The sequence below is a fragment of the Tasmannia lanceolata genome, unplaced genomic scaffold (assembly GCF_043159265.1).
Source record: "Tasmannia lanceolata isolate RefF3 unplaced genomic scaffold, GAP_Taslan_0.1 ptg000020l, whole genome shotgun sequence".
NCBI classification, from domain to species: domain Eukaryota; kingdom Viridiplantae; phylum Streptophyta; class Magnoliopsida; order Canellales; family Winteraceae; genus Tasmannia; species Tasmannia lanceolata.
Window position 1 is genome coordinate 2,007,038 of NW_027518697.1, and position 12,281 is coordinate 2,019,318.

At 37.0% G+C, this 12,281-nt stretch overlaps 1 protein-coding gene and 1 long non-coding RNA gene across 2 annotated transcripts; one reads left to right on the forward strand and one right to left on the reverse strand.

The window, feature by feature from the left end:
* The first annotated feature begins 5,149 nt into the window (after window positions 1–5,149).
* On the forward strand, window positions 5,150–6,033 carry LOC143855184 (uncharacterized). The gene is made up of 3 exons (XR_013237720.1): window positions 5,150–5,289; window positions 5,378–5,709; window positions 5,797–6,033. It is a non-coding gene; the product is annotated as an uncharacterized LOC143855184 (long non-coding RNA).
* Window positions 6,034–6,379: 346 nt separating this feature from the next.
* On the reverse strand, window positions 6,380–9,955 carry LOC143854940 ((-)-germacrene D synthase-like). Its single transcript, XM_077365083.1, has 7 exons — window positions 9,754–9,955; window positions 9,052–9,313; window positions 8,383–8,755; window positions 8,057–8,275; window positions 7,769–7,907; window positions 7,399–7,647; window positions 6,380–6,880 (listed from the first exon to the last, which is right to left on the reverse strand). Exons 1-7 carry the CDS (start codon window positions 9,892–9,894, stop codon window positions 6,587–6,589), a joined length of 1,677 nt encoding a protein of 558 aa, XP_077221198.1. The 5' UTR covers window positions 9,895–9,955; the 3' UTR covers window positions 6,380–6,586.
* Between the last annotated feature and the right edge of the window lie 2,326 nt (window positions 9,956–12,281).

The window sequence follows — 12,281 nt, forward strand, 5'->3', positions numbered from 1 at the left end:
ATAACACCTCTTAAAAGAGGCTTTACGCAGAAGATGTGTGTATAGAGGGGGACTTATATAGATAGATAGATAGATAGATAGATAGATTAGATTAGATTATATGAATAGATAGATATTTAAGCATATATTTTAGAAAGAAAAGAGTCATATATATATATATATATATATATATATATTTCTAAAATCCAAATATATCAAGTTATGAAAGAGTTTTACGTTTATGGAGGAGGGTTGTCTTTTTCTCCAACAAATAGAAATAATTTTGCTAATATACGTAGGATATTGACAATAGAAACAATTTTGCTAAAAAATAGGATATGGTGAGATTTTTTCTAAAATCCAAATATATCAAGTTATGAAAGAGTTTTACGTTTGTGGAGAAGGGGTACCACGTGGCGCAACCACGTTTTCCAGGTTTCTGTGTATAGACCCTTAATTTTAGGCGATATTTCCATTCCTTGATTTTAGCCTTTTTTTTCAAATCCAAAGTAAGAAGCGTATTTTACTATTTTAGGAGATTTAATCTGTGGAGAGATATTATTTTAATCCCTTAATTATAGGAAGTGGGCACGTGGTGGAGATAAACATCATCGGTTTTTGAAAGAGAGAGAGAGTAGAAGGGGATACCAATTGTTGAGAGTGAAACATCGTGGCTTTTTTTAGAATATTAATTACAAATCCTTACACACACAGAAATTGAGTGTATATTATTCGGACAGTATATACATAGAGGTTGGTTGTATACCTGAAATTCTAAATAACACCCCTTAAAAGTGGCTTTACGCAGAAGATGTGTGTATAGAGGGGAACTTATATAAAAAGATAGATAGATAGATAGATAGATTAGATTAGATTATATGAATAGATAGATATTTTAGCATATATTTTAGAAAGAAAAGAGTCCTATGAATATAAATATATATATATATATATATATATATATATATATATATATATATATATTTCTAAAATCCAAATATATCAAGTTTTGAAAGAGTTTTACGTTTATGGAGGGTTGTCTTTTTCTCCAACAAATAGAAATAATTTTGCTAATATACGTAGGATATTGACAATAGAAACAATTTTGCTAAAAAATAGGATATGGTGAGATTTTTTCTAAAATCCAAATATAAATGCAAATAGGAAAAATTAGAGGAAGCGTGGAGTTGAAGAGATTTTGTATGGTAGGCCACATAAATATTGTATGATCTGTTTTTTGCAAAAGACGTTTGAAATGTTTTTTTAGAATTCCGACTTTTGCAAAGAGGAGGGGACACATGGCAAAGCCTCTTTTTACCACATTCAGCTTTACTTATATATACTAGTTTTAAACCCGTGCGTTGCACGGGGTTGACTAAAAAAGAAACTGAATCATAAGAAATTGTGGGAAACATGTTTAAAAGTTATTGGGAAATGATATTTCCACTACCGTATTTTGATGATCTCACTCCTAACTTTATTAAAATGTACAGTATGGCCTGCAGCATAGGATGATCCAAACCGTCTATTAGATGGGCCCCAACTGATATATATAAACTGAGAAGTCCCATTATAGGAAAGATCTCCATTCATGAAATAATACCTCTTCATAATTTTTCTTTTAAACTCTTTTAATGGTAAGATCTCCAGCACTGAGAATTATTATAATGTATAGAAAAAACTAATACTCATTTACATATGAAGTATTGCAGTGAAGGCGCATATATAAATCAACTCGACCATCCGGTCAATGCACATAATGATGGTCACCTCGTAAAAGGTTAATAACACAAAATTTCCCATAAAAATTTTTGATAGAAAGAAAAAGAATGAGAGAGAGAGAGAGAGAGAGAGAGAGAGAGAGAGAGAGAGAGAGATTGGTCCAGTCGCCCCATCCGCTGCCATATTTTTGGCCCACAACATTATGCCATAAAGCATCCTTTTCCGTACTGAACCGCCAATACCACTTACTCAAAAGGGCTTTGTTCCGGAGGCGAATTTTGCCAATGCCCAAACCCCCGTCTCTTTTGGAACGACACACCGTTTTCCACGCAATAAGGTGCTTGAGCCTTTTCCCCCTTTCTTTACCTTCCCAAAGGAAATCCCTCTGAATTTTTTCAATACAAGAAGCAACCGACGCCGGAATCTTGAATACCGACGTAAAATGTACCGGCAGATTTGCGAGGGCGGCTTTGATTAGGGTAATACGACCCCCAAATGACAAGTACCTCTTTTTCCAGGACGCAAGCTTCCGTTCAATCCGTTCAATAACCGGATCCCATTGCCCAGCTTTAGGGATGCCATACCCCAACCGCAGTTCCAGATATTTGATAGGAAGCATGGCGAGTTGACACCCGAGGGTCCCCGCATAAGCGGCACAAGAAATCGCGTCCATGTTATCTACCTTGACAAAGAGATCTTTGGGATACTTTGATTGGGAGAGAAATAAACCTCATTGTTTGAAAGTCATGAAGGGTCCCCAAGTCCTTCATTCAAAATTCCTTATTGATGACGATAATGAAGGTGGGTAGGATTTTTTTGTCATTTATGGTAAGGAATTCATTGATGTGGAGAAGTAGAACAAGAATCTTGTCTTTGTGAGTGAAGACAGACATGCGTGAATCCACCTTACAACACCAAAATCCAATAACCAGGAGGTATATGTTGAATCATGAAAACCAAGCCCATGCCTTTTCAAGTCTACAAAGCGCAGAATGGAAAGATAAACATGATCTGGATGACCAATATCATTACCATAAAGATGTTTTAGCAAGTATGGCTGATTGATGGATCAGTCCAACATGTATATTCAATATATATGAAGTTGGACTGAGATTTACAAGGATTAGATTTGACATGTCCATGAGATATCTCTAAAATAGAAAATATATGATGATTCTAATCGTCGGATATATACAATAGAAAACATACGATGATTCTAATCACCTAATCCACTAGTTAGAATCGTAGTTAGCGAAACACTGTTTTAAACAGGCTTTTTTTAGGTTCGACGTTTGATACTCCGGTTAAAACTTTTACAGCAAAAAAAAAAACTGTCTTTTACGGAAAACGTTCAAAATGTATTAAATGCAGTTCTTTGGCTAACTTTCCAGCTTCACCCCACTATATTTTGTAAATGACAAAATTTTAGATGTATTAAATGTATTTTTATTGTTCCTGTTTATTTGACCATTTTTTACTATGGCTTTTTTAACCAATACCATATTAAACCCAAAAATTTTCCATCGCATTTCTCTGCAGAATCATGTTTTGCTAGCTATGTTCTGGATCGCCTTGGACAGTTTCTTCTCCATGACATATCCATGGTGAGGCACACCTTGTGCATTTTCCTACGAGTTTTAGTAAAAGTTGTGAAATTAAGAGATTTCCACTAAGATTAGTTGATTTCCATTAAAAATAACAGGTGCTTATATAAACCAATTACAGATAAAAATGGTAAGGGATAATGATGAGATTTGGGGAAGACAAGCCTAATCCGTGTTACTACCAAGATTCCCTTACAGTCAACGGTCATGATCTAATCTACTCTAACAAGAACTTTTAATGTGGTCAGATTATTTATTTTCTTTTGTTTTTTAACCATCTATTTTGCAGTTCAGCGGTAAGATGATTGTTAGAATCACATGGTTGTGCAGAAAAAAAAGAAAAGAAAAAAGCTTCGAAGTCACTTATACAAACAAGACCCAGAGAACCTTATTCATTTCATAATAGTTAAAAATCACATCTCACTAAAGACATGGTAATGGGCATTTTACGACTCATAGTAATCCCACCCAGTAAAAACAAGGATGAGAACAAATACACTTATTAAGAAAGAAAAGAAGAAATACACTTGGGAAAGAACAGAAGAGATACACTTAGGAAAGAAACTCCATTCTCACACAGAGATTGGATTGACAAGCATCAATGTGATATTTTCTTTAGTCTCTCCTCCTGAATGAGTATACCCATCTCCACGAAGGTAGATGACTTCAGCCACTCGTGTAAGGTTGATTACAGGCATAAATACAGGCAGAGGGAAAACAGTTGGTTTAAGGCAAGCCTGGTTTACATCTTTCCATGCAAGTGCAGCCATTTGTGCAAGTGCTGACAGATAATGCAGCCAATTGCAAGCTTGTTGGGACAGAGGTTAATAAAGTTTATCCCCACATATTTTGGTCTCCTTGTGTGGTTCACACATTAAATATGATATTCAAAGACTTGACCAAGCATAAACACCTAGGTTGGATTGGAGAGACTTACCGTTCCTGCAAGGATGTCGTCAAATATATTACCAATCATTCGCAGGCTCTTGCTATATTTAGAAGCAATTCGAAGTTTGAGTTGCTGAAAGTTGCGAAGACTAGATTTGCAACTCATTATACTACACTTAAGAGACTTCTTGATGTAAGGGAGGCGTTGCAGATGACAGTATTAACAGATGCTTGGAAAGATTGGTTGAATGCTTGCACCGACAAAGTGATGATAGAGAGGGGCGAGATGACAACTACTTGTGTAGTCTCTGATGAATTTTGGACGAACATAAAATTGGCATTATTAATTACGAAGCCCGTCTATAAAATGATTAAGTTCACTGACCAGGAAGGCTGTTTGATATCAGAAGTGTACGAAGGCATGGACAATATGTTAGGACAAATAAAAGATAACTTGAAAGATGTGCCTGACATGTACAATCATATTCATGGTATTGTGGTGGGACGATGGGGGAAGATGAATGTTCGAATGCATGCCTTGGCTCATGTACTCAGTCCAAAATATTATGACCCTGCATATCTCAATATTCCAGCACCAGGCGGTGGTAAACGAGTCACCCCAGGTATGTAATTGTTTCTCTTATTGTGAATTTTCATAATGTAATTGTATTTATCTTCATTTATGTTATCGACTGATCGATTATTCAATTTTATTTTCAGATAAAGACCCTGAAATCATGGATGCTGTATATGAAGCCATTAGGGATCTCTCCCCTGATGATGAGATGAGTTGTATGATTAGACGTCAGTTATATGATTTTATAGGAAGGTTTGGAAGGTTTTCCAGTAAATTTGCCAGGGATGATGCGAAAGATCCCAATGTGTGTGTGACCAAATGGTGGAACTTTCATGGAAGTCATGTACCAGAGTTACAGTTAGTGGCCATCAAAATTCTCTCACAGCCTATCAGCACATCTTCTGCAGAGAGAGTATGGAGCACGTATAGCTTCATTCACAATGTAAAGCGTAATCGCTTAAATTCACATCGTGCTGATACTCTTGTGTACATTCACTCAAATCTTCGACTCCTATCCAGGTTTAAAGTTTGTTTCGTTTTTGCATGCAATAATTTTATATTATTATTTATGTCAGATTATTTATTTAATTTCGAATCTATTATTTAGATTTAATGCGGCTGCATACAAAGAATGACCAAATAGAAAATGGGACATCAACCCAGAGCTCCCACTTATGGATGAATCCTCTATCAGAATGGAGGATATGCGATGGCAGGATCTCGATGATGATTTCCTTAGACCTTCTACATTTCGTGCGTCATCTCAGTCATTACTTTCAAGTCCTTCACTCACTATTCGTGACTTAGATGACAATGACGAAGCTGCAGGATCTGGGACTCCAAGAGTGGTCAGTAGCTCGGAACTTGAAATTGGACGACCATCCAACACTCAAGGTCGTATTACTAGTTTCCTGGGGCGTGGAGAACGTACAAGGGGAGGTACAAAATCTTTAACACTTGCAATTTCCCAGTGAAGATATTAGTCTTATAAATATTAATTCATTTATTTAAACTTTTCCTTTACAGAAAATGTAGAAGGAAGAGGAGAAGGAAGAGGACGAGATGATCATGCTTATTCGAAGGGAAAGAGAAAAGCCTAACTTTATTTCTTTTTTTTTTAAATACTTGAGAAATTCTGTAATAATTTTGATATTTCGCTTTTTGGAAACTAAATTTTTTGTTTAATGGTGGAGTCCTGGTCCCTGGATTCCGGGCTCCTGAATGAAAAACTATTATAATTTCAGTATTTGGAGAATGATGTTTATGTTTAATGGTGTACAGTTGAATGCTTAGATTTTCATTTTCAGGTATTTTTCCTTAAATTTTATCGTTTATTAATTTTTTATCGCTCTCCGGCGAATCCCTGGCGAATCCCCGGCAAAAAATCGAATCCCGCTCCCAACCATCCCCGGAACCTTCGAATCCTGCTTTCGATTCCCGAATCGAATCCCGATTTCGAATCCCGCGCTGGCAACCTTGATCTAATCTACTCTAACAAAATCTTTTCTTTTGTTTTTTAACCATCTATTTTGCAGTTCAGCGGTAAGATGATTGTTAGAATCACATGGTTGTGCAGAAAAAAAGAAAAAGAAAAAAGCTTCGAAGTAACTTATCCAAACAAGACCCAGAGAACCTTATTCATTTCATAATAGTTAAAAATCACATCTCACTAAAGACATGGAAATGGGCATTTTACGACTCATAGTAATCCCACCCAGTACAAACAAGGATGAGAACAAATACACTTACTAAGAAAGAAAAGAATAAATACACTTGGGAAAGAACAGAAGAGATACATAGGAAAGAAACTCCATTCTCACACAGAGATTGGATTGACAAGCATCAATGTGATATTTACTTTAGTCTCTCCTCCTGAATGAGTATACCCATCTCCACGAAGGTAGATGACTTCAGCCACTCGTGCAAGGTTGATTGCAGGCATAAATACAGGCAGAGGGAAAACAGTTGGTTTAAGGCAAGCCTGGTTTACATCTTTCCATGCAAGTGCAGCCATTTCATGCAGCTTTTCACATGCTTCATTGTAAGTCACTCCATACTCATTCATGTAACACTGAACAGCCGATGCAACATGGCCTCTCTTTTGCTCAAACTTCAAACATACAAAACAAAAAATAGTTAGCCATGGAACGGTGGAATTTTAGGAATTTACAGTCATGAATGGAAATATTTTGTTGTCGAAGGGTTCTAGCTCCCTACAACAGGTGGAATAGATGAGACCTATATATGATTTATACAGTCTCTCATGGAGACTATTTGCTAACAAGTTTCCCAAAGGCCAAGTGTCATGCTTCAATCTTTTGTGTCGCATCAATTCAAAGAAGCTAACTAGGTTGCTGAATCTTTGCTTAATTTTGTCTGTAAAGGAAAAGAGAATGATACATACTGACCCTGGCAGGACCTTCTAGAAGGGCTAGAGGCACCTTAAGATGTGACTCTTCGGGCATCCCTAGTATCTCTTGTAAGTAATGCTCCTTTTATTTCGGGTTTTGAGGAAATTAAATTGGTATGCCCTCCTCATGTACTTTTATTCATCAATAAAAATTCAAGTGCAGCCCCTCCCGCCCCACGTTCCTAGATAAATTTTTTGTTTGAGAAAAAATAGCATACCTCAGTGGACTGCATGTCATCAAGCAGTCGGCCAATTAGTGATGCATCCATTACAACCTTTGGTTCGCTCTTCAACCATTCGAATGCCTCTTTGGTCATTACATCTCCCATCCCAGCACAACAATGGACGTTAGCCATATGGACTGCAACGCTAATACAAGAAACACGGAGATATTCTTCTACACTTGGTACAGTATTTCTGTTATACCATTTGTGCTCAACGAAGTAATCTCTAGCCAAAACCTTCATCTGCAAGATAAAACAGAACATAATCAAGACATCATCAAACTTCAACTTTGAAATCTGTGTATCAAACTCTTCTGGGCTCTGGATCAAAATGTATTTTAGTGACGGGTTTTGTTAGTCCCACCGCATCCTTTACATAGTATCCACGATAGGATTTTCCTTCCGGTTCTAGTTCGTCTTCTAATTCCTTGACGGTGTCATAGAGTACAAGAAAACAATCTTTCAAGAACTGTGGGAGCAGATCTAGGCCCTCAAGATCCCACCTGAAAAATAATTAGCTTTCATATCTTAGACTTTCGGATCTTTTAAATATGGACCTTCACATTTCAACAGATGCATAGTGTGGCATCTATCATAGCACACCAGTGTTCAATAGAAAATTTGATAATCTTTTGAGGTGGACAGATCAAACCTATAGATTGCATCAGTGAATAGTTGGAGCTCATCTTCAGTAGCATATACGTCATATATGTCATCAATAACTGAGACCATCATTGTCATTTTGGTAGAAAAAATTCTAGCTCGGGAGTATTCTGGCTCATAATACACACCCAAGATCCAATAGTAGCATTCCACCAACCTATCTCTAATGAAAGGTAGCTTTCCTGCAACATCTGTGTCCTTCCACCACCTGCAAGTTATTGAAAAGATCAGTTCAAGTCGCCATTTTAATGGGTTCAATTAGATCCCATTAGTTTAATGGATCCTTATTCAAGTAATTAGAATATGGAAACTTACTTTGTGAGGTCTCTTAGTTCTTTCTTATGCAATTCTTGTAAGATATTGAAATCCAACTTGGCAAGCTCAAGCAACACATCATTCCTTCCTTTCTCCTCCTGGTAGATTGTGAGGTAGCGAATGTTCTCTAGCCGTTGTATGCGCTTGTGCGTGGGTACCTCTAAGGCATGAGCTATTTGTTTGGCAAGAGGAGCGTCGTCATGGGTCATAGCAGACTTAAGCTGCTCTTTTGTGAAAGTTATGGCTTCATCCAAGATATCATCTCCTCGTATGCTGAGAAATGCGGCTTCATACAGGCTTAGCAAACCCCTCGCATCAGTACTTAAGCTTGCCTTGAAGTTGCCCCGCTCGTCTTTGAACTTTCTAAATACATCTGTTTTCACCACCCAATATTTATGTCATTGATTATCCACACAAAATATCTCTTAGATCAACAAAATTGGAGAGTAATGAAAAGTACTAGTTCGATGGAGTGGAAGTGATCATTTTCATGTTTCATCAGAGTGTGAAGCAAAACAGAAACAAAGTATAAGGGTCTTCCAAAGCACGAAGAAAAAAAGGCTCAAAGAGGGGGTTCAAGGATGGCTAAGATGGCTGAGGGTGTCACAATGAAACTAAAGTATACCATATATTTTGACAGTGACCAAAATGATGTGGCAAGGGATTTACCAGCAGACACATTGTACCCTTGTTGCCTCAGAAGTCGAAACCGGAGAGAAACGTAATGTAAGTCATCAGTAGAAGCATGAGTTTCTGCAACATAAAGATGGTGTAATGCCTCTTCAATGTCTTTCTCAAAGTGATATTTCACTCCGAGCCGTTGGATTGCATCCAGCAAATCCAATTCTTCTAGTGATCCCTTGGCATTGATTAAAATTCTCCTCACTTCTTCCTTTAACACTTCAGCCCTTTTACTCCATGCATCCAGCTTCTGCATTCATGCAATCAACAAACATATGGACATAAGCAAAGTGTTAGAATATGTGAGATCTCACTGTTGGATTGGGTTGAGATCACACTGTTGGATCATCTTGGTGTAGATTAGGCAAGTTAGTTAGGGCCTGTTCATTTAAGATTATGACAACTGATTGTGAGTTCAAAACCTATTATTGGACTGAAAATTAAGGCCTGTTCGTTTAAGATTATGACAACCGATTGTGAGGCCAAAACATATCATTGGACTCACAATTGGTTGTCATAATCTTTAACAAACAAGGCCTTAGACAAGGAAACCTAGGTAGTTTTTTTTTTACTAGGATGGTCTCCTATAGTTACATGGATTGGATTCTATGTTTATCACCTAAGTGCTCTATATAAGTACAGATTGATTCTTTGTAAATCAAACAATATTAATAGAATCCATTCTTTTACCTTGGGATCTTCAGTGTAGGAAAGAAAATGATCGCCCCAGATACTGGGGTGAAATCCTGCTGAGCGGCGAACAGCCGGATTTTTTCCAGTTTCCACTGGAAGGGTGGAGGAAGAAAGAACAGAGGAAGTACTAAGAGCCATGAGAAGTTAGAAATATTAATGCTTTCAATTTGTGAAGGCTTCTTACTTAGATTGAAGGGCTTAAACGCATCAGTATTTAAGGACCCCTGGTAGATGAATCTTCATCTTAAGAAATCGTACTCAAATTATTTTATTTCTCTTGCATGTGCATGGTGAGAAATCTTACACTATTTTTTTTTAATCTTTTGCATGTTAAGAAATCGTGGTCGAATTTTTTAGCTTTTACTTTGCTTGCCGTGGTGTATCTCAGGTGGGTCTTTTCTCTCTTTGTTGTTGATTGAGTGTGAGTACATGTTTCCACCAAACGAGAATAATGTGAAAGAAGGCAAAATATAGTGTACGGTGAGGGCCACGAGGTATTATTTCAATTTATGTGTTGGGCAAGTAGGCATGTGGTGGGTGAAAGACAAATGTATACCTTGTAGATCCTTATTTCACAGGCAGAAATACATGGAATGGCTATGATCCGTGCGATTTTGGGGCCACAAACGATTCATGGAGGGGCCCATTTGATAAAAAAAACCTCAATCACTAAAATCTGGCATGTATCATGAGCATCTTACAGTTATCCCACTTGTTTTATAGGTTTTTCTGATTGTGAAATTAAGGATGTTGTGGTCCTACAATAGCACACAATTTGTATTTTGGTGTAGATTAGGCAAGTTATTAGGATTGTCAACTATTTGGCCAATCAATTTAATCTTTCAAAAAAAAAAAAAACCATATATGGTTATTACTTATTCAGAGGGACTGTCTCGTTCCCGACCGTGTGTAAGGTTCAGGGGGTGACAGTATATTATGCATCCTTTAGGGCCTACTTTGCATTATCCCCTTGGTTTGGGAAGTTTTTATTTTCAAATTCAAAATCTCATCTTTGAATTACCATGATAAGGTATCAAGTGCTTCACATTGAATACATGTGAATACAGCGAGGTAGCTGCACTATATAGGCATTATCATTAATGAACTCAATGATTTCAAACAGTCTGATCTTTCTTGGACTCAGCCTTTCGTGTACTCCAAAGGCAACATGTCTTTGGTGAGAATGACCCAAACAAAGTCACCCTGGTGGTGATCCATTGTTGTTTTATACACAGGTCATGCCTATCTTGTAATATGTTCAGCATATATATCATCTGCTTTCATGCTCGCCTGTCTCATCTGAGGTACAAATTATGCAGTAGATTACCAAAACTCATGATAAGAACTTCTGGGGTAGTGCTCTTCGCTTGGTTATTAGTATTTTCCTCGATCAAATGGATGAACTCCTCGAGTTGGAAGTTGATATTTTCAAATGTCATTTCTCGGGCCAGGGGTAGTGATGATGGTCCGTGGAGATTAGGCAAATACATCGATGATATTTGAGATATATAGTTCCTTTACTCATGTTATTAGGATTGTCAACTATTTGGCCAATCAATTTAATCTTCAAAAAAAAAAAAAAAAAAAAAACTATTTGGCCAATCATTCCGCCAAATTGGGTAATTATCAGACACTTTGTATTATGGGAAACTCCTACCTGATGAGGAACCGGTACCGGCCAAAGTATAAAAGGGCGTATTCTAGTAGGAATTGTGTGAGTGGCATAATTGTCATAAGCGTAAGTGGCATTAGATGTAAATGTCCATGTATTTTGTAGGTTGTAATTGTAATAGGGTAAATTTGTAATAATTGTGTAATTGAGGGGCATGTAGTGACGATTTGAATGTATGGGAGGGAAAATAAGCTACTTGCACACTATAAATAAGGTACAGCTCCTTTCATTTGGGGACCTTTTGATAACATTTTGCTGATTTTGAAGAGCATTGTAAACTCTAGCTTTAAGAGAAGAAGTTGTTGTAAACAGAGCCCAACTCAATATGTTCTAAGTACTGCCAAAATGTGTCCAAAGCAAATATTAGTTGGTTCAATGTGACATGGCCGAGCATTCAGTCAGTACAGTTGAGTACTCATCGACGTGATTATATCTCGATCGAGATATTCATATGAGTTTTTATTTACTTGGTAGGAAAAATGCATTCTCTAATAAAAACTTATGGTAAAAAGAAGTCAACTCAAGCGGGTCTAATTGATGCAGAGAGTTTTCAAACAGTGATTTTAACAGTATCTTTTAACCCAAATTTATGGAGGAACCCGTACTGGCACCTAAGTTTTATTGATATTAGGGAAAAATAGAAGAGGATTATATGCCGTCTAGCATAAAAGCCCAAAGAAAACTAGAAAGAATCAACTAAAATGAATACTAGGAATACCCAATGAGTCACATCTCATAGCCCTCCTTGGAGATCTAGGCAGATCCTTCCACATCCAAAATGTTTTACGTGTGTGGCTGTTGGTTTTAAACAACACTTGAAAACTTAGAATATAGAGACACACCCTATGAAGTG

Bases quoted from the DNA above. Each gene is read 5' to 3' on its own strand.
- LOC143854940 (XM_077365083.1), bottom strand. From the start codon at position 9,894: ATGGCTCTTAGTACTTCCTCTGTTCTTTCTTCCTCCACCCTTCCAGTG. The intron at 9,314-9,753 runs GTAAAAGAATGG...GCATGAATGCAG, and splicing joins CCTACACTGAAGATCCCAAG to AAGCTGGATGCATGGAGTAA. The intron at 8,276-8,382 runs GTAAGTTTCCAT...AATAACTTGCAG, and splicing joins GAACTAAGAGACCTCACAAA to GTGGTGGAAGGACACAGATG.